Genomic DNA, 18859 nt, shown 5'->3' on the forward strand with positions numbered 1-18859 from the left:
ACTATAAGCACACATGCTTTAACATGTTCAACACACCTAACATCTCTCCACGCACACATACTGTTGACCCGACATAGAACATGGCCAAAACAGCCCCTGCACAGCCTCCTGATAAGCATCTTACATGATCAATAATCAAGCAGCATGAGGCGGATATTAGTTTGTGATCAGTTTGAAGTGAGGGAAAAATATTTACTGTAGCAGTTGTTGGTGTAGATCCAAAATGTGAGAATAATTACTGCATTCAATCAAATATAATCCTACAAACAACATATTAATAGACACATATATCAACAAAACATAAACAGAACAAACAAATATGAACATATAAATATTAATACAAAATATTGATATTTATGAGACTTATCTATTGAAAATACACAGACATACACTTCATGTTCAAATCACCATATAGAAAAACTGCAGGGAGATGAGAAAGATGTTCTATTAATGTAATATTTCCTCTTTATTAAAAAATATGTGGCGTTTGTCTGAGAAACTGAGATGAAATACTTGAAACAAAATGTAACAGTAATGTTTTTGCTGCACTTTTCCCCTCTACATTCAAGCAGTCTTCCAAAAGAAAGCACATGAAAGTTATTCAACAATGCTGCATAATTTGGTCATCAATACTTCAAACATGGGGGGAAAAATGGAAATTCAAACTCATTTTTAAAAAAAGATGAAAAAAAAGAACTTAAAATACAAATTCAAAAGTGCCGAATGTTACTTGCTACATTTAATTTTGGCTCCTGCAACACAAGTCACAACCAAACATCATGTCCTTTTTGTGTGTTTTTGGGAAATGTACTACAAATCAGAATGGACTCTCTAAGAATATATGTCTATAAAACAAATTAGCAAACATGCTAATTAAATGCAAACTGACACACACCAAATGTCTCTGATAGTCCATCTTTGAAGTGTGCAAGTCCATGAAACAGTGTTTCCCAAATTGTAGCTAAGAGCCCACAGGTGGCCCCCACCTTATTCCTCAGCTGAAACAAGATAGCTTAAACCTGGATTGTGTCTGCACCATGGTCTACTCTTGTCATGCACCATTTCTCTCAGAGATGAGCACTGTCTTAAACATTGCCCTGGCCTTAAGGCTGTATTTCCAGGAGGGCTCGGTGTATTTCCTGGAAAGATGGCCTTTCCTTCGTGTTTCTCCTCCAGCAGCTCAGCATGATCTTGTAGAGCGAGTCCGGACACAGCACAGGCTGAGGCAGGTAGATCTGCAGGAAGGAAAGAAGAAATGAGGCCGGTGATTCGCTGGTGTTTATACATACAAGATGACATATTTGTAATGACACTCACCTGTCTTTTCTGGTCCCTGAAAAACTCTCCTGTGTTTTCTATCACCTGCTCATCAGTGAGCTGAGAATAGGGCTGCTCCTTGCAGAAGTTGAGTATCTCCCACAGGGTCACCCCAAAGGCCCACACATCGCTGGCTGTGGTGAACTTTCCCTGCACAACAGATATTGTGTATATAGTGATGAGCATGTTTTTCTGCACTATCTGCAAATACAGTGTATAACTAATTGCATTACTGGTCAACATAACTAAATGTTAAGTAATTACAATTTGATACAAATTCAATTTGGTTTTTTTAGGCAAAACCCAAGAAGAATGAAAAGGTCCATATTTAAGAATGAATTCCAACAAAATTCAACACACCTTTCATTAGCAAGACTCCATTCTTATATTTCTTCATTTTTTTGTACTTCTTCTTCGTCATCTTTTCATCAGTATTTGGGTGTATAACTAATATTCATAGTGCCATCTATCAGTAGCCTAGTGATGATTTTGTACCCTGTCCCATCTTTATTAAGTCTAACATTATGGTTTCTTACTCGTTCAGGTCATTCCTAACCACGTAGAGCTGTGCTGAATTACACATAACCCAGGCCTAATAAAATATGGAATAATTTTTCTCCATTATACAAGCTGTGTTCCTCACCAGCAGGATGCTCTCCCATGACATCCAGCGTATCGGTAGAACCGCTCTGCCCTGGATGCGGTAGTAGTCACCACTGTACAGGTTCCTGCTCATACCAAAGTCAGCTATCTTTATCGTGTATTTCTTGCCCACCAGGCAATTCCGCGTGGCCAAGTCTCGATGAACAAAGTTTAGAGAGGACAGGTACTTCATCCCCGATGCGATCTGAGTGGCCATGTAGCAAAGATTACTGAAGCTGGAGAGGAGAAATCAGGAGAGGGAATTATTTGTTGAGAAGGAAGGAAAAAAATTCACAAAGGCACTTATTTTTAGATTTTTGAGCACACACCTGACTGTAGATGCATTGCTGAGCTGAGCGAGTTGTCCCTCCGGTTCGTGGCGGGACAGAAACTGGTTGAGGTCTCCGTTCTCCATGTACTCTGTGATCATACAGAGAGGGTCGCTGTAGATGCACACAGCAAGCAGGCGAATGATGTTGGGGTCCTTCAGACGGGACATGATCTTTATCTCTTTCAAGAAGTCATTCCTACAAACACAAAGAGACAAGTGACTGACTTCCCACTGTAAAAAACTCCCCCAATTACAATGTATAGTAAGTTTAAGATAACAAGATCCCTCTAACACACAGAGTCAATACCTTGCATTTTTGTTGGCATCTGAACGGAGCATCTTCACAGCCACTAAAACTGGCTGGTCCTCAGGGATGTCAAATAAAAACTCTTTATTCATGAACTCCTGCATTCCCTCTGCTTCACACAGGTGCACCTGAAAAGAGAAGAGGGGAGAGGACAGAATATTAATGATAATAAAGCTTATCTAAAACTCTAAGTAAAGCTGTAATAGATTAGGGAAGAACACAGACCTCTCCAAACTGTCCCTCTCCCAGCTTCTCTTTGAATATGAGCAGTTTTCGAGGGAACTCCTCCACTGCAACATCCTTCCCCGACAACAGGTCCATAGTTAGTGCAGGGATGGCATATGTGTTGCTTCCAGTCACGCCTTGCAGGTTTACAATGTCTGCCTCTGCGTAGTGAGGGACGCCATCTTGAACTGCAGTAGATGTGGTGGATTTAGAGGCTGCTGTGCTGGTAGAAGCTGAAACACATTATAGGATGCTGTAACTGAGGCTCTCAAATATAAGTGTAGCTTGTTAGTCTGTAAACAGATGTGTCCACCTACCAGCCTCCTCTGAACTCTGTGTAAACTCTGGCAGCTTGCATATGAGGCGTGAGGGCTCCTGGTAGTCTGGGCCCAGGGGGAAGATTCGCTCGTAGGTGGAGTTAGACTCCTGTTCACTGGTTGTACTCGACTGGTTGTGGTTGTGGTTGTACACAAACGTCTCACTCTGTATTGACAAACTAGCAGTTAGTTCATCATCCAGCATCCGGCGAGAGGCCTAGAATGAAGCACGCGGGGGTGAAAGAACAGATCTGACCACCTCCCGAAGGAAAACTCATAGTGGAAATTCTCAAAATGAAATAGCATCCATTGGCTTGTGTCAGGATGATACATTTTACTCAATCTAAAATCTATATTAGCTCACCTTCTCCAACATCTTCTGCCACACCTGCCTCCACAGGATAATGACAATAATGGCCACAAGGATGAAGATGATGGCCACTAAACAACCAATCAGAATCCGGGTGTTGCTGTCATCTACTTTGTGAGTTGGGTCCTCTTCTAGGGAGGGAACAGGCAGAGTCAGAGGAGACTGAACTACTTGCATTACTACATTTTTGTGAATTGTATTGCAAAGGCAGAGTACATCTTTCTCATTAAGAGGTGTAACTAATAATATTAATAATAGCTGAATTTTATTTGACATAGTTTACTCTCACACCTTAATGGAACAGAGTCAATTCATCAATTATCAGGACCATGTCAAGGATCAATTACTGCTCAAGTACGTTTTCTTGCTCGGCCCCTTTATTTTTGCCATCTCTTACTCTCTTTTGTGGGTGTAGAGGAGAAAAGCAGCAGGAAGACAGTGCAACATCAGCCAAATTAACAGCATAAGTTGGCTTTCCTTAACAGCTGCTAATGTAGGAGCTGTTTATCAAGCACAGTCTGCACACAGCCACACAGCCATGAGAAAACATGAGTGGAAACACCTGTGTGGGAGACCTGTGGGTGTATGTGTCTACAGCTTTAAGGAATTTGACATTTATTCCATGTGCTAGAAATGCTCATGATTCTCATATAGTATCAACTGCCTCTTGGTTTCCTACACAGCTCAGCAATGCGTTGTCATTTTTTGTAGCTTTTCTGACATTAACACATTTTTGGATTCTGTACTTCACGTATAGTACTAGCAGTACTAAAGTCTTAAATTGTCTTAGTGTGTGTTTATTGATTTTATGTTTATATTTTCCACTTGATAGCCTGATCATGTTGATCAGCTTTATTCATTTATTTATAGCAGTTGGTGACTATTTAATGTACACTTTAACTGTCAAACAAAATGGGGCCTGAATAGTATAACTGACTTGAGGAATAATTCTGACAGACAACAGTTCTAAAACTGCATTTTTCCAGTCTTGAAGTAGAGTTGTATAAACCATCTCTGGTGTTAGCATAGTGTTTTAATATATTGGTTCACTTTGGATCATTATCAACCCTTATCAAAATCTGCTTGACGAGGTTCATTATTGTTGGATTTTTCTGAAATCCTGATGACCTACTCCACCTTATCAGTAGGTCTTAGTGACCTTGGAGTCCCCTGATTACCTCTTACATATCCTAGACTTTGCTGCTTGTTGAGATCATCTTTTAGACCAAAACATAACTAGTCCTGAACTTAGGACTGTGATTCTTCTATACCATTACATGGACAGTATTTTCTGATATTATCATGTAAATGTTTGTTTGTTGTCTCTGTGTTCTAACATTATCAAGTGCTCAGACAAAGTTTTTGACAACAAAAGACACTATATTTTTGTCATGCAAGTTTTTAGTTGAATTATGTACAGGTCTGTGTTATGAGTAGTATATAATTGTGCATGTGTGTGTTGTGATCACTGACCTGGTGGGATGTTAGGTGGTAGTCCTGTCTTGGGTGGAGCCAGTGTTGTGTTGTACATGGCAGTATCTGAAAGGCCAGATAGAACAGAGGTGTTCAGAAACTTCTGGTCAGTATTTTTAAACTCATCAAAAGAAGAGTTTGAATGTTGGGACTTACCATACATTTGCAGCACCTTGCTGAACTCATCAAACTCAACATTACATAGTTTTTCTTAGTTAAGCTTCAAGTGTAAATCTAAATATATGAGAATATAAAAACTACCAGGGAGCATCACATTTACAAATTGTACACACAGTTCCTCAGTCTACCTGACTGAAAGGTGATCTCGCTGAACAACATCCAGGCATCAGCAAAGTAGAACTGGCACTTGATGGCACTGGCCATGTGGTTGGCCAGGTTGACCGTGACAAAACGGGCACTCAGATTCTTCTCGTCCACCAGATGGCTGAAGGAGAGTGGCGTGGCCTCCCAGTCTGATTCAGAGCGGAAGTAACACACCACCTGACGAAAGGCCTTGACATGTCGTGAGAACATGTTGTTGCAGTGAACCTGGACAGATAAAAGCAAACAGAGAGGCTTTTAGAAGTGATGGAAACTTAGAAACTGAACCTTGGGGGAAAGAATGAGCATGGATCATCAGGGGCCTCACCTTCATGGTGGTGAAGTTTCGTGTGCGGTCGAACTCAAACATGATTTCAACATATCCACTGGGGAAGCTCTCATTGTTCCAACCCACGTAGTCGTACCCTGGCCACACATTGTACACGTGACTGTCCAAAAAATCGTCTTGGCCACACACCCCATCAGTCAGCTGGCCCAAGCCCTCTGTCATACTGAGAAACAGAGAGACATTGTTAAACATTAAGATTGCATTTCATTTTTTACCATCATCCTTTAGTATCAGCTCCTCTGTCAGAAGGTGTTCATGATACAACACTCAACACTAGGTGGCAGCATTATAAAACCAATTCTTCAACTCTTTCTTTGGCTATAAAATGGGACATTTTCTTTCCCCTCTGCTCTCTTTCCCCGACAGAGATCATGAGGTATGTGTCATGGAGGACATTATTCACCATGCCATAATCCAAACATTAATGTCAACAAAAGACTGATTTGTTCATTCCGGTTTTAAACTTTGCGAGCACGGTTGACTCAGTTGTTCCCATGAGGTATTGCCTAACAGTAAACCACCATGACCCACTCACCACTGTCTGTCTCTTTGCTTTCACCATGGTGACCAGGCAACAACAAGGTGAGGGGAAAAAACTACTGACGAAGGATGAGAGGAATGATGAAGCGGCGTGGTGGCGATGAGAGAAAGAACAAAGCACATACATACACACACACACCTGTAGATGACAGCTCCATCATAGACAGAGTCGTTGAGATAAACAGGATAAGAAGGCACGCTCATCTGTTCTCCTGCTGGAGCATTGTACGACACAAGACCGTCTGTAAAGTAAAGAAAATCATCAATTAGATTAAAAAAACCATGATCCATCCCTAAAAACTCTTGTAGTAGAAGAGCATTTTTCAAAACCACAGAAGCTTGTTTGAAAGTGTAGTTAAGATTTTCATTGTTTAGTGTCACCAGTGTGACAAGTTCAGTTAAATATTTACAAAATGGAGCACAATGTAAGGATTTAATTTTCCATTTTGTTCCATGTTGTTGTGTTAACAGTATGGGATACATGATTTATTTGAGGGCCTTGGCAATCCTACCATCAGACTCACAATCTGTCATTTACCCACAAAGAATGCGGAGTCCTTATCGTGTGAGTTTAACGAAGTAAAAGATTTCTGCTTTTATTGTTATTTACTTGTTTTTTGCACTTACACTCAAGCAGGTTATTTAGAATATCCCCAATAATAGCAGAGGGTAGGCACATATGACGAATAACAATAAATGATACTGATCCTTTACTTTTTAGAGAGTCAGAGAAGGCTGTTTGGTTTCTTATTTCTCTTCTTTTACTTTGATTGGATCTCAAATGTCATCCGATTCTTATATTTAAAACATGTTGAAATATTTTCTTCATTTCTTCAAGCTTAAAAAAACCTACATATTCTTTAATTTATGCTTAACAACTTTGATAATTGAACCCATGAAGTTCACCTGACAAACCTCTCTGCTTTTAAAATATGTAAATGTACTTGGTTGTTATGCCTGAGAATGCCAAATAACCTGTGAGCACAAGAAACCCATAGTGGCACCAGAAGGGTTAATTCAATATTCAGTTGATGATATGGTTATTATGTACATCAGCACAGTCACAACACTGCCCTGCTTGTTATGAGAATCAGCTGATCCTCTCTATCTTATTCTGTTCAAAGGTGAGAGTTGGTTGCCTCTGTGATCTTTGATCCCTCACTCATCAGACCATACAGATCCTCCTCTGCCTGCAGTCTTTTCCCCGTCAACCTCTTACCCAGCCATTCACAGCCGTAGAGCTCCACTCTCATGCAGACGTTCATGGAATGGTCTGTGACAGGCATGAATCGGACAAAGCGAGCAATGATGGGCGGCTCCAGGTCCTTGAGCACGATGTCGTAGGCATTTGTGTTTCCATCAATCACCTGCGCATACAACAAATACACACTGACCTTATGAAGAAGCTTATCAGTGACAGAGTTTGTAATCTGTATGAAAACAAACCCACAGCCTCCCTATATAATCTTAATTAAAAAAACTATAAATCACTTCAGTATACTATCTTTATCATCACCACCACATACCAGGTAAAAGCAATTAAAGGCCATAAAAATATGACCTGGAGACAGTGCTTATCAGAGGTTTGTTATAAAAGTAAAGAAAGATCATAAAGTGACGTCCAAGCCAGAAAAAAAACTAGTTTATAGGTTGACTTACCTGCTTGCCCTGTCTGTTTCTCCATGAGATCCAGCGGCTTCCATCACGGCTGTACTTAATTTTGTACATTTGGGCAAACTCATTACCAATGCCTCCCGCATGACGACCCTGGGTGCCCACAAGGGTGATGAAGTGGAGTGAGCGCAGGTCAATCTGGAGGAACTCCTTCAGGCTGTCTGGCTCGACTGTTATCTCTGGACACCATGCGCCATCGCCCTCCTCGAAGTCCAGCCTGGGGAAGAGACAAATGGAAAGAGACAGAGGGGAAAAAGATGAAATAACGGCGGGTAGATGTTCATATAGAATTACGGCAGGAAAGGGAAAAGAGTAATAGAAAAGAAAAACTAGGACAGGATGGAGAGGGAAAGGTGAGAGGAAAGTAAAAGTGAGTGCGGTGGTGAATTTCAGTTCTTAGAGCCCCTTATAAAAACACAGCGGGGAAAGCTTGCGTCGTAAATTCACTTTAAAGTGTTAATTTTGGGCAACGACGGGGGGGTTGGGGTGACAGGGAGCTGGGCGAGACTGAAAACATAGCCAGGTTGGACGGTGAAAATGTATTACATCATTAGGCCGATACTTATTGAAGGCCACCCAAGTACTGCTGCACACACGCATACACATACATGCATCCTTAATCATGTGGCTGTGAGTAGAACTGACACCCCAGTTTGTGGTTTACTGCAAATAAACAGGCACAGGCACCTTATAGGATAAACCACCCACACACACACTCATTATCAGGGTAAACTTACTATGAGGCACGTGTGTGAGTCGATGTGTGCGTCAATGTGTGTGTGTGGGCGAGAGAGAGAGAGAGAGACCTACCTGCCATATCTCGCAGCGGTGGATTCGGACCATTGGCTGGAGGCAGAGATGTCCTCATCCTGTATCTGCCCTCCTGACATCCCCAGAGGATACCGACACACACCTGAGACACAACAACACGTTTTATTAAATGACTGCAAGACATAAACAGATCAGCAGATGAATATGAAAAATGTCATGAAGGCAGATAAACATCTGCACAGTGCCTTGATGTTTACTCAGACATAAACACTCATCATGAAAAGGCCTAATTACTAGCACTGTTGTTAATGAGTAGCTTTTTGTGTTTTTGAGTAGAAGTAGAGTTCTGCTTTAACTTTAAGATTAAGCAGCTTTAGAAATCCCAGAATTATAGAGCAACATCCACTCACGTTAACATGACACATTTAGGAAAATGTGACTTTCAGCTTTTGTTTCCTCTTTATATCCATGAGGCAACCAGTGAAAAAACAAGTCCCTTAAAGAAAGGATGGCTTTAAGTTTGGTGTGTTTCTCTGTTCTTCTATTCCACAGCATTTTAGAAGGAAATTGTACTTTTTTTGTCTACATCATTCATATGTGACTTGAAACTTGCAATGATCATATTAGATATGATGTATACAGTAAAGTAAACCACCCATCAGTATATGAAATAGCTGTTTGGTTCCATCTCAGCTAGCTACACCATTAAAATGCTGCTTACAGGTATAATAATCCAATACTATTTTATAATAATAATATAACACTGACATTAGCCTGCATAGTGAGTTTGAATTTTTTGAATGCAGGGATTTTAATATAGAGTATTTTTACACTGTGATAGTTCAACTGTGACTTAACTGAAAGCTAAAAGTATGAATAATTATTCTTCCACTGCAGGTTATATATTTCCACTAAAATGTTTACTGTCAGGATCCACAGTGGCCCTTTAAAAGAGATCATATTGAACAAATTAACTTGTAAGTTGTTTTGACTTGAAAAAATGATTAAGTTTATTACAGTACCTCTATTCAAACAGTATGCTCTAATACTCTTTCCACCCCTGGTATTTACTTGGATTATCACATTCTGAAACGTGCGGCTCCCCTCACTCCTCTCAGACCAACCGCAGCGCTGGTTGGCGCTGAAAATTCAAAACCATATTCAAACAGACGCTCTCAGACATTTCTAAGACAGAACTACTTAATCCCCAGCCTGTGTCAAGAAACCTGCAAAGGGTGATGGATAGTGCTGAACGAAGGGAGTGGAGTGGTGGTGTTAGAGGACTGCGTGCACACACACACACACACACACACACACACACACACACACACACACACACACACACACACACACACACACACATTACAAGCAACTTCTTGCACTCAAATTGGGGTTTATTTTATTGAAATAATAAGCTGAATCCATTCAATGTCTCTGCCAGTCCAAACAGTGCCGGTATCAAACATATGTGTGTGTGTGTGTGTGTGTGTGTGTGTGTGTGTGTGTGTGTGTGTGTGTGTGTGTGTGTGTGTGTGTGTGTGTGTGTGTGTGTGTGTGTGTGTGTGAGTGTGGTTTAACTGGCTGGTCCGAGCCCATCACGCCCCCACTGTGCGGTCAATAGAAGCAATATGCCCTCTGTTTCCTGCATGCCCCTCCACCCCCTCATCTCCTTTTTTTCCCGGTCTGTTCTCTGTCCTCTCCTCCTGTGTGGTCTCTCCCCTTCTCCTTTTCTTTTCCTCTGTCCCCTTCATTGGCAAGAGGTGATTAAAGTTGACAGCGCATTTTAGAAAATCCTCATCTCATTATGACTCAGTGGGCTAACTGTGCGTGACACAGCAGACATGTTATCTATTAAGGTTTACAAGGCTCTGAATGAATTTACTGATTTCTGGGTGTTTCCATCAGTCTTTATCTAGAGGGTTGGGTCGAGGTTGTGTTTTGGTTTAACACTGATAACTCCACCTAACAGGATGTGACCTCCAGGTAGCCTCATTTGCACATGAAAGAGCCTGTGTGTAACAACCTCTGTGAGTGTGATAGCTTTGGATGATAGCTTTTAGTGGAGCTGGAGGCGGAAGTTAAAGGAAGACTGACCCTGTTCGCCTGGCCCCTTGTCTCACAGAAAAACCTTTGAGAAGACGCCAGCAACAGCAGAGCTCGAGGTTCAAGGCCCTCTCTGTCCCTCTCTCGCTCTTTCTTTCCTCCTTCTTCTCTCCCTGTGATTTTCTCTTCCTCTTTCTTGATCTCCTACAAATATTTGCACAAAAGTCAAAATGTGGAAACCCCTGAAGGTTTAGGGCTGATGACCTGATACGCTATACTCACGTGTGTGCGCACATGCACACATATTCCAGACCCACAAAAGCGGGCGTAGATGCAACACACACACACACACACACACACACACACACACACACACACACACACACACACACACACACACACACACACACACACACACACACACACACACACACACACACACATACAGGCTTCGTCTTGGCAGTGACACAGTGACAAACAAAAACTCTTCCAGATGTCACAGACTGCATTCGCCTCCTCAGTCGTCCTTTCATCTTGTCCTCGCTAACCTTTCGATGCTGCCCTCCTCACTTCATCCCTCTACAGTTATCCCTTTTTCTGCATCTGTTTACACCCCTCCCCCCCAGCCCAGATCATCTTGGCTATAAGCAGACCACATCAACCCAAAACCATCTAACTCTTCTCATATTCTCCACGTATTAGTGGTATCTGTGGCTACATAATTACAAAACAATTCAATGATAGGTGTGGTGCTCAAATTGCACGAATACAAATTGTCAGAACCGACTTCAAGAGCAACAAAAGAGATCTCCAATAAATTATATCAGATCAAATCAGGCTAGGATAAGATGACAAAAATACAGTGGAAATAAAGTGGAAGAGTTGGAATGATAATAACTGGCATCAAGTAGCTAAAATGTTGTATTTGCATTTGGTGTAGTGTTGCTATTGCAGCCTGGTCCAGAGGTTATGGGGTTTGAGGTGGCTGGCGTTCCTGCACACATGAGCCTCATTCACACAGAGGTGCAGAATGTAAACAGATGTTGAGATGGAGAAAGAGAAGAGCACAGTGCAGCATCTCCTCTCTCACTCCTGCTACTGCCACCACTGGCATAAGATATTGTAAAACAAAAAAAAAAAAAAAAAAATTCACCTACTGTAAACTTACAGGAAATACTGGGGCCATTATGTGTATATTACATGGTATGGGGTGGTAACATAAGTTGAGTCATTTTTTAAAGTCTTGCCGGAAAGATGCAGAGATACAGACCGCAGACAGTGCAACATCACCGGTCAGGGAAAACACAGAAATTGCCCAGGACATAATTGATGAAAATAGGAGTCATTATCAGAGTCTTTTACCACATCCTAGAGACAGAGAGAGACGGGTTTCAGTGTGTCGTGCCGGATGTATGACCACTCTCCTAAATGTTGGTTTTTGCTGTGTTTATTTATCTACCCGACCCACTCGGAGGTGACCCCAGGGGTGAGCAGTGGGGGCAGTGGAGTGTGTTCATTTGGACACACACACACACATACACAGATCGACCCCCCTAAACACACACACTACCACCACCCATCAGGCTTCACATTCGGCCACAGCATCTAAAAATATCACCCCAGAAAAAGGTGGAAAAATACCAGCCTTGTGTGGTGGAGAGAGAGAGAGAGAGAGAGAGAGAGAGTGAGAGAGAGAGAGAGAGAGAGAGAGAGAGAGAGAGAGAGAGAGAGAGAGAGAGAGAGAGAGAGAGAGAGAGAGAGAGAGAGAGAAGAGAGAGAGAGTGAGAGTGTGTAACAGACTAAACCCTCTCGCTCACCTCATGATTTTTACCGCACCCTGACTACTGAAAGGCAGGCTTGTTCTGTATTTACTGTTCAACCGCTGGCTCGCTGTTTCACTTACAAGCGCACACACACACACACACATACACACACACACACACACACATACACACACACACACACACACACACACAGACCACACAAACATGTGTTGTCACGCAAGTTGATGCTCATTTGCAACATAATGTGAATCCACTACATGTCAGTGCAGGTTTTGGTTGGTTATATCTTGAAGTATGACTTAGTAACTTTTGCTAAACAGTGGCCACTTTTGCCACAAGTGGGAATTACAGTATTGTAACTGGAGATCCTCTGAGTCAGCAGCTTTAAAGCTGATTTTTTAAAATGTCTATCTGATATTCATTCTCTGATCTGATTGTTTAGCAGCTAATTTAATTAATAACTTTGTCTGCTGTTTGGTGGTGAGCAGGTTGTGTACAGTGGGTTTATCAGATCTGCCTGCTGTGGTTGGAAATGTTGGTGATGAGACATGCAGGCTGGAAAAACCAAAACAGTGGGCTGAAAGATGCTAAAACACTTTGTAAAGCTGGGTCATAATGAGTGATCCCTTTCACACAACACAGTCATTGGATCCATTGTCAACATACAAATATTTTTAGTTCAGCTTTAAATACATTCAGTTACACTCAGTCAATTGTTTGAAAGAAAAGAAAGGGACCGCAAGCAGGAATCAACAAGTGGTGACTTCTGGTGAGGTATGATGTGTTGGTCTTTTGTGATGCTAAAATATAGCATAGCAATCATATAATAGTTTACAGCCTCAATAAACTGACAGCTACACCGCAATATCTGTCAAATGTTTGCTAATATTAGCCACTATAAGCTACAGGTCATACCATACCAAGTGAAAAAACCCTTATTTTCAAGTGAAATACTGTGTTATTTCTTCTCTCAAAGGTTATATAGTCGTGCTTTAATGTTATTACTGGGATTTAAATGATCCACAGAGGAACTTTTAATTCATTCACCCACTCATTCATTCATTCAAAATGTACTCTACACATTCAGAAGGAGATGAAGCCCACGCAATAGTAAAACTGCGTGACATTTGGCTGTTCTGCCCCGGCCTTTGCTCACGTGCATACGTCCTCTGTCTCCACAGTGAAATAAAGTTCGCCCACTCAGGGGTAAAATGGGAAAGACAGGGATGGTATAACTCCATTGCTTGGGAATTTTAAACAGGGGAAAGTTGGCATCACTCATCATCTCAGCTCTACTAAATTCAGCCATGAATATTTCCAGACTGTGGAAAAATTACCCTCTTCTCAATGCAGCAGAACTAAAGCATTAGACAGAATTATAGGTGGATATATCCTGCTTCCATATATTAGAGCAGGTTGAGTTTTAAGCTTTTAATAATGCTGAAGGGTGATTTTTTAAACATAATTGCTTTTTGAGTGAAGGAATCCCTCAGATTATAGATACAAATCTTTTTCTCTAACAGTGAACTTGTTGACCATGATCAGATGCACAAACAGTCCTTTCCATGACTTATGAGTGGTCAAATACTGGGAAACACACACTAGCACAGACACACATACACATACACACAAGTGCCGGGGAGAAAGACAGAGCCTATTTCAATGGACTTTCCTGCTGTCAGAATGTCTGGTATGCATTAGCCACAGACTCCAGTGGGATAGCTGGATCCACAGCATGCGTGTGCATGCGGGTATATGCATGTGAGCGGGAACACAAACACACACACATACACACTCACAAAAACACAGAAAGAAGAGAAATCCCACAGGGGTCAAACATTCAAACTTCTAATTAAGTGCAGTTGAAAAGATGTCTCATAAAATATCCATGGTCAAAATCTTTGGTGTTGAATCCTAAATGGTGCAAAATCTAAGCTTCTGAAGCAACCTTGAAATGTATCAAGCATCCTATGTTACATTCACATCTGGTTAAATAGGTCAGAAATGTGGCAAAAAATAGATTGATATATGCATGACAGTAACCACAGCATGTGCACACTATTCTACTTGAAAAATCCTTCTATAAACACTCTGTGATCCCTATCTCGCTCGCTCTTTCTGTTTCTTTCCTCACTTTCTTTAAGCTTCTTAAAAAACTTTCTGCTCACTGCTTTTTTGGCACAAAGAATCAAAGAATGACTAACCGGACAAACTGGGTTTGAGGGTGTATTTACATGTGGTGTGTCTGTGTGTGTGTGGCTCATTCTGTGAAGACGGTGAAAAGGACTCGAGGTACGAGCAAGCACTCCACAAACCAACCAAGAAAGGGTTAAACTGTTTACTGAGCTCCATCTGAGAGCAGAAAGCCCCTACATGAACTCATGTTTGATGTTATTTTTATACTTTCTTAAAGTGAAACAGGATTTGCAGTGTTATAACACAGTTGAGCATAATGTCAAAAGTTTTTGTTTAAAAGTGTAAGTGGGGTGGAGTGAGGCGGGAGGATGTGGAAGTGATGGGGCGTTTTTTTTCGTTGCTGTTTTTTTCTTTTTAAACACTGCTGAGTGAGGTCAGTGTAGCCTTTCAACTCTGTGCTGAACTTTTCTGACCAAACTATCATTAATTACTATTTATTTTTGAGTATATGTCATTCATTATCCTTTCAACAACAAAGAAAACTCAGCCTGATGATAGAAGCTTTGCGAGTGAAATCATAAACAGTAGCCAGATCAGGGTTTTTACTGGCAAATATCTGCTATATTTCCACCATTTCAACAATAACTAAAAACCTCTCTTTGGTTCCTTTTTGACTCTGTCTCTGCCCACCAAATGTTGCTACTCTATTTCCTCGTAAAAAATTATTGGTCCTATTTCATTGACATCACAAAAACCACCCGTACCGTGAAGGGAGAGTTGAAGAAACACATGCATGCTGGGATCAAAGAGGCCAAACCAGAGAAAGGGGACCACAAAGCAGCACTTATCCAAAATCTGCATCAGTCACAGTCTGGACTGGACCAGAGCACCAAACCCAAAAACACTACCCAAAACTCACAAAAGACATTTTATAGTATTCACAAACTCTTGAAAATGATCTCACTGCAGTCTGAGACTTGAATACAGATACCCAAAACCCTTGTTTAGAAGAGAAGGGAGCTGCACAGACCTGGGTTGACCTGCGATGTGACAGCTCCCAACAGGTAGAGGAGGATGAGCAGGAGGAAGTGAACGTCCCACAGGTGCTTCATCACAAACACATGCACAGACAGGCTTCCAACCTAGAAAACAAGACAGACACAGCAGGTTACACGAGCATATGATTGACATTACGATATATTGCTTAACCACAATGCTAAAACTGTGAGAAGCAGCTCAGTATGTAAGCTTGTATTACACAATGAACACATTTTATTTTTTATTTACTCCTCTGTATGCATGGGAACCAAGCATTTGTTTGGATATATAAGGGAAAATGGCAGTTTAATTGGATGCATGTTTTTATTTCACTCAATAAAAAGACACAATAATTGCCACCTAACAGTGGAATTTCCATTTATTTAGTGCTTTATCACTCTATTAAACTCAAACTGTGGGGATATTTGAATATCAACCCTGCAAGAGAGAAAATCATTTCAGTTCAAATGCAATTTAGAAAAAGGCTACATTTTATTTTATAATTATAAATTATAAATTGTAGGAACGAATGATGAATGAATGAAGGGACAAATGATGGAGGGAGAGGAGAAAGAGACATAGAGACACTGAGTCACAGACATGACTTCAGCTGGACAGACGCAGCGCCAACAAGCCGCCTCCAACTGACCGCTTAGTCCAACAGCTGAGAAAAACAACTAGTTTCTGTCCATTTTCTGATTTGACTGTCCCAAATGTAGAGTTTAAAAAGAGGGACATGTGAGGAAAAAGGACATACTTGGCAACTTCACATTCAGCTTTGTTCATGAAATGTTTACAGTGGGGCAGGGATGTCTTGAGTCACATGCTTGAACGCTTTTCAGACACACTTGACTGAAGAGGTGAAGTGTTGAAGTTATTCTAATCGTGACTGAGTTAACTGCTTGGAACTTGGGCGCTGTTACTGCAGCTAAAAATCTGTTATGTAACTGAGGTGAATTTTATTGTTCACACCACGTTAATGGCATCTTACGTAACAAAATTGTACAGAAAATGAGCAATGAGACACGTTTAATCTTTTATATTAGCTAGAGGGGGAAAAACTGCTCAGTATAGGGCTGAGCGATAATCGACAAAATCAAATATTATAATATTTTTGACTAAATACCTCAATGTCGATATTGCAAAAAATATTGTAGGGATGATTATTGGTGCTTTCACAAAATATCACAAAATTACCTAATTACTATACTAATTTTACTGTTTTACAACACTTGTGCTATCATGATATTACAATGTCCAAACAAACACAGTATCTAGTCTCATATCATTATATATGATAATGATATATTGCCAAGCCCTACTACTCAAGTCTTGATTTTCAGTAGTTTCTGAATATTTAAGCCACTATCTAATGAGTTTGTATATTTATTGTAGTGCAGGTAATAAGCTTTGTGCTCCAGTGCCAAAGTAAATACTAAACGACATCACCAAAGTAGGGTTATCTAAACCCACATGACAAATGACTCAAAACAAAACTACCAGAGAACTGTGGGAATCTACACAGAGAGACATCAATGTGTGTGTGTGTGTGTGTGTGTGTGTGTGTGTGTGTGTGTGTGTGTGTGTGTGTGTGTGTGTGTGTGTGTGTGTGTGTGTGTGTGTGTGTGTGTGTGTGTGTGTGTGTGTGTGTGTGTGTGTGTGTGTGTGTGTCAGACATTTCCTGGTCTTTATCACTGGCCAAGAACAACATCTCCCTGACGTTTCACCGATGAAATAACAGAAGGATCAGCAGCATTTTTTTGCTCAATGGGACAAGACTGAATACACTACAGTACAGGCTTTCATTCACAAACTGTTAAATCTGCTGTGCAGTATTACACTACTATAACAGCTTTATTCCTAAAATTTCATCTCGATACTTCTCTCTCATTGCTTACAGTAAATTCAGTCTCCATCAGTTGTAACTTCGCTCTCTAAAGTACCAGTTAACCTTTATCCAAATTAACCTCTGACATATATGAAGTCCAGGTTCACATATGTGCTCTGGGAAAAAAATCCAGACCTGTTGATTTTGAACTCATGCCCAAATTCACTTTATTTTTGCCCAGCAAGCTATTTTTAATGATCAAATAACAATTTCTTCAGCTTTCCACTCTGCCTTGCTGCAGCGATCAGTCATTTATGCTTGGAAATATGAAAAATGTGTTGTACAACAACCCAGATAGTTACAGTTCGTTTCTTCCAAAGAAGTTGTGCATAAATACTAATTTTCCATAGCAACTTGAGCCAGTGCCCCAACAAGACCCATAAAGCAGTCCTTCAGTCAAAACAACCTCAAACTAATCTCGTGCGACCAGCATTGATGGTCCACCCACTGATTTTTTTGTGACACTATTTAAGGCCTGACTTGCTTCTTTCATTGTGCCCTCGCACATAATCTTGTTGCTTTTCTTACTTCCACTTCTGCAGCTTCAGGTTACATCCACTTCCCTCTGAGGCTCCTTCCTCTAAGATTAACTTCACTCGGCCTTTCGAAAGCTAATGAAAGACAAACAGCTGATGGCTTGTGTGTGTTTGGAAGTCAAAAATGTGTTTACCATGTGCCGGAGAAAATTTATGTGAAGGATGCCTGTGCTGTGTTGGGCAGGAGAATCGCCCTTTGGTTCAACTTTGGGTGACTCTCAAAGGATCATACTGGTGTGATTGCATGTTTTAGCCTATTTACTCCAAATAGGATACATTTCACATTAGTGTGCACCATTTTTAAATGCATTCCATAAATAAGGGTTAGGGGTCAGTCTCTAGAAATATATTGTGAAATATCTCCACAACTATGGGAGTCATTACTGTAAAATAAATAGCAATGATGTGACTTTGCTCATTTTTGCATCAAAAAAGATGCAGCCAAGTCTCATATTCCAGATGAAGCCGACAAAATTTTAGGTCTCTTGAGGTAGATTTTAATACTAAATTGGAATGTGCTGAGGCTGGCGATTGCCTTAAAAGTAGGAAAGATATGTTAAAGGCTATGGTGGGCTTTGGAAAATGGTGGGCTGTAATGTAAAGTGCATGTGATTGGTAATAATGGGATCAATTGATGTGAAAATACAGTAGTCTAATACAGTAGACTATTCTGTATTTCAATTTCTTTCCAGCATTAAAGCTGCAAATATGAGCTTCATGCTATCATTAATATACTTAGAACACAAGTTAAGTTTGGTGCAAGTTTAACATTGGAAACTTAGATGGTCATCTTTTAG

General features: G+C 40.7%; 1 protein-coding gene across 1 annotated transcript; it reads right to left on the minus strand.

Moving 5' to 3' along the window:
• Positions 1-1040: 1040 nt before the first annotated feature.
• Positions 1041-15709, minus strand: ddr2a (discoidin domain receptor tyrosine kinase 2a). The gene is made up of 16 exons (XM_062423958.1): positions 15631-15709; positions 8677-8779; positions 7852-8083; positions 7412-7559; positions 6332-6434; positions 5632-5815; positions 5291-5531; positions 4983-5048; positions 3504-3640; positions 3136-3356; positions 2823-3045; positions 2598-2725; positions 2289-2486; positions 1961-2195; positions 1318-1467; positions 1041-1235 (listed from the first exon to the last, which is right to left on the minus strand). The coding sequence occupies exons 2-16, from the start codon at positions 8754-8756 to the stop codon at positions 1104-1106; spliced, it is 2478 nt and encodes an 825-aa protein (XP_062279942.1). The 5' UTR covers positions 8757-8779; positions 15631-15709; the 3' UTR covers positions 1041-1103.
• Between the last annotated feature and the right edge of the window lie 3150 nt (positions 15710-18859).

The sequence above is a fragment of the Scomber scombrus genome, chromosome 8, assembly GCF_963691925.1.
Source record: "Scomber scombrus chromosome 8, fScoSco1.1, whole genome shotgun sequence".
Taxonomy (NCBI): Eukaryota; Metazoa; Chordata; class Actinopteri; order Scombriformes; family Scombridae; genus Scomber; species Scomber scombrus.

What these genes read in the sequence shown, in the direction of transcription:
- ddr2a (XM_062423958.1), bottom strand. Translation starts at nt 8,756, where the DNA reads ATGTCAGGAGGGCAGATACAGGATGAGGACATCTCTGCCTCCAGCCAA. An exon ending in CTACGGCTGTGAATGGCTGG is followed by an intron (nt 6,435 to 7,411) that starts GTAAGAGGTTGA and finishes TTTACTTTACAG; the next exon opens with ACGGTCTTGTGTCGTACAAT. An exon ending in AGCAATGCATCTACAGTCAG is followed by an intron (nt 2,196 to 2,288) that starts GTGTGTGCTCAA and finishes TCTCCTCTCCAG; the next exon opens with CTTCAGTAATCTTTGCTACA.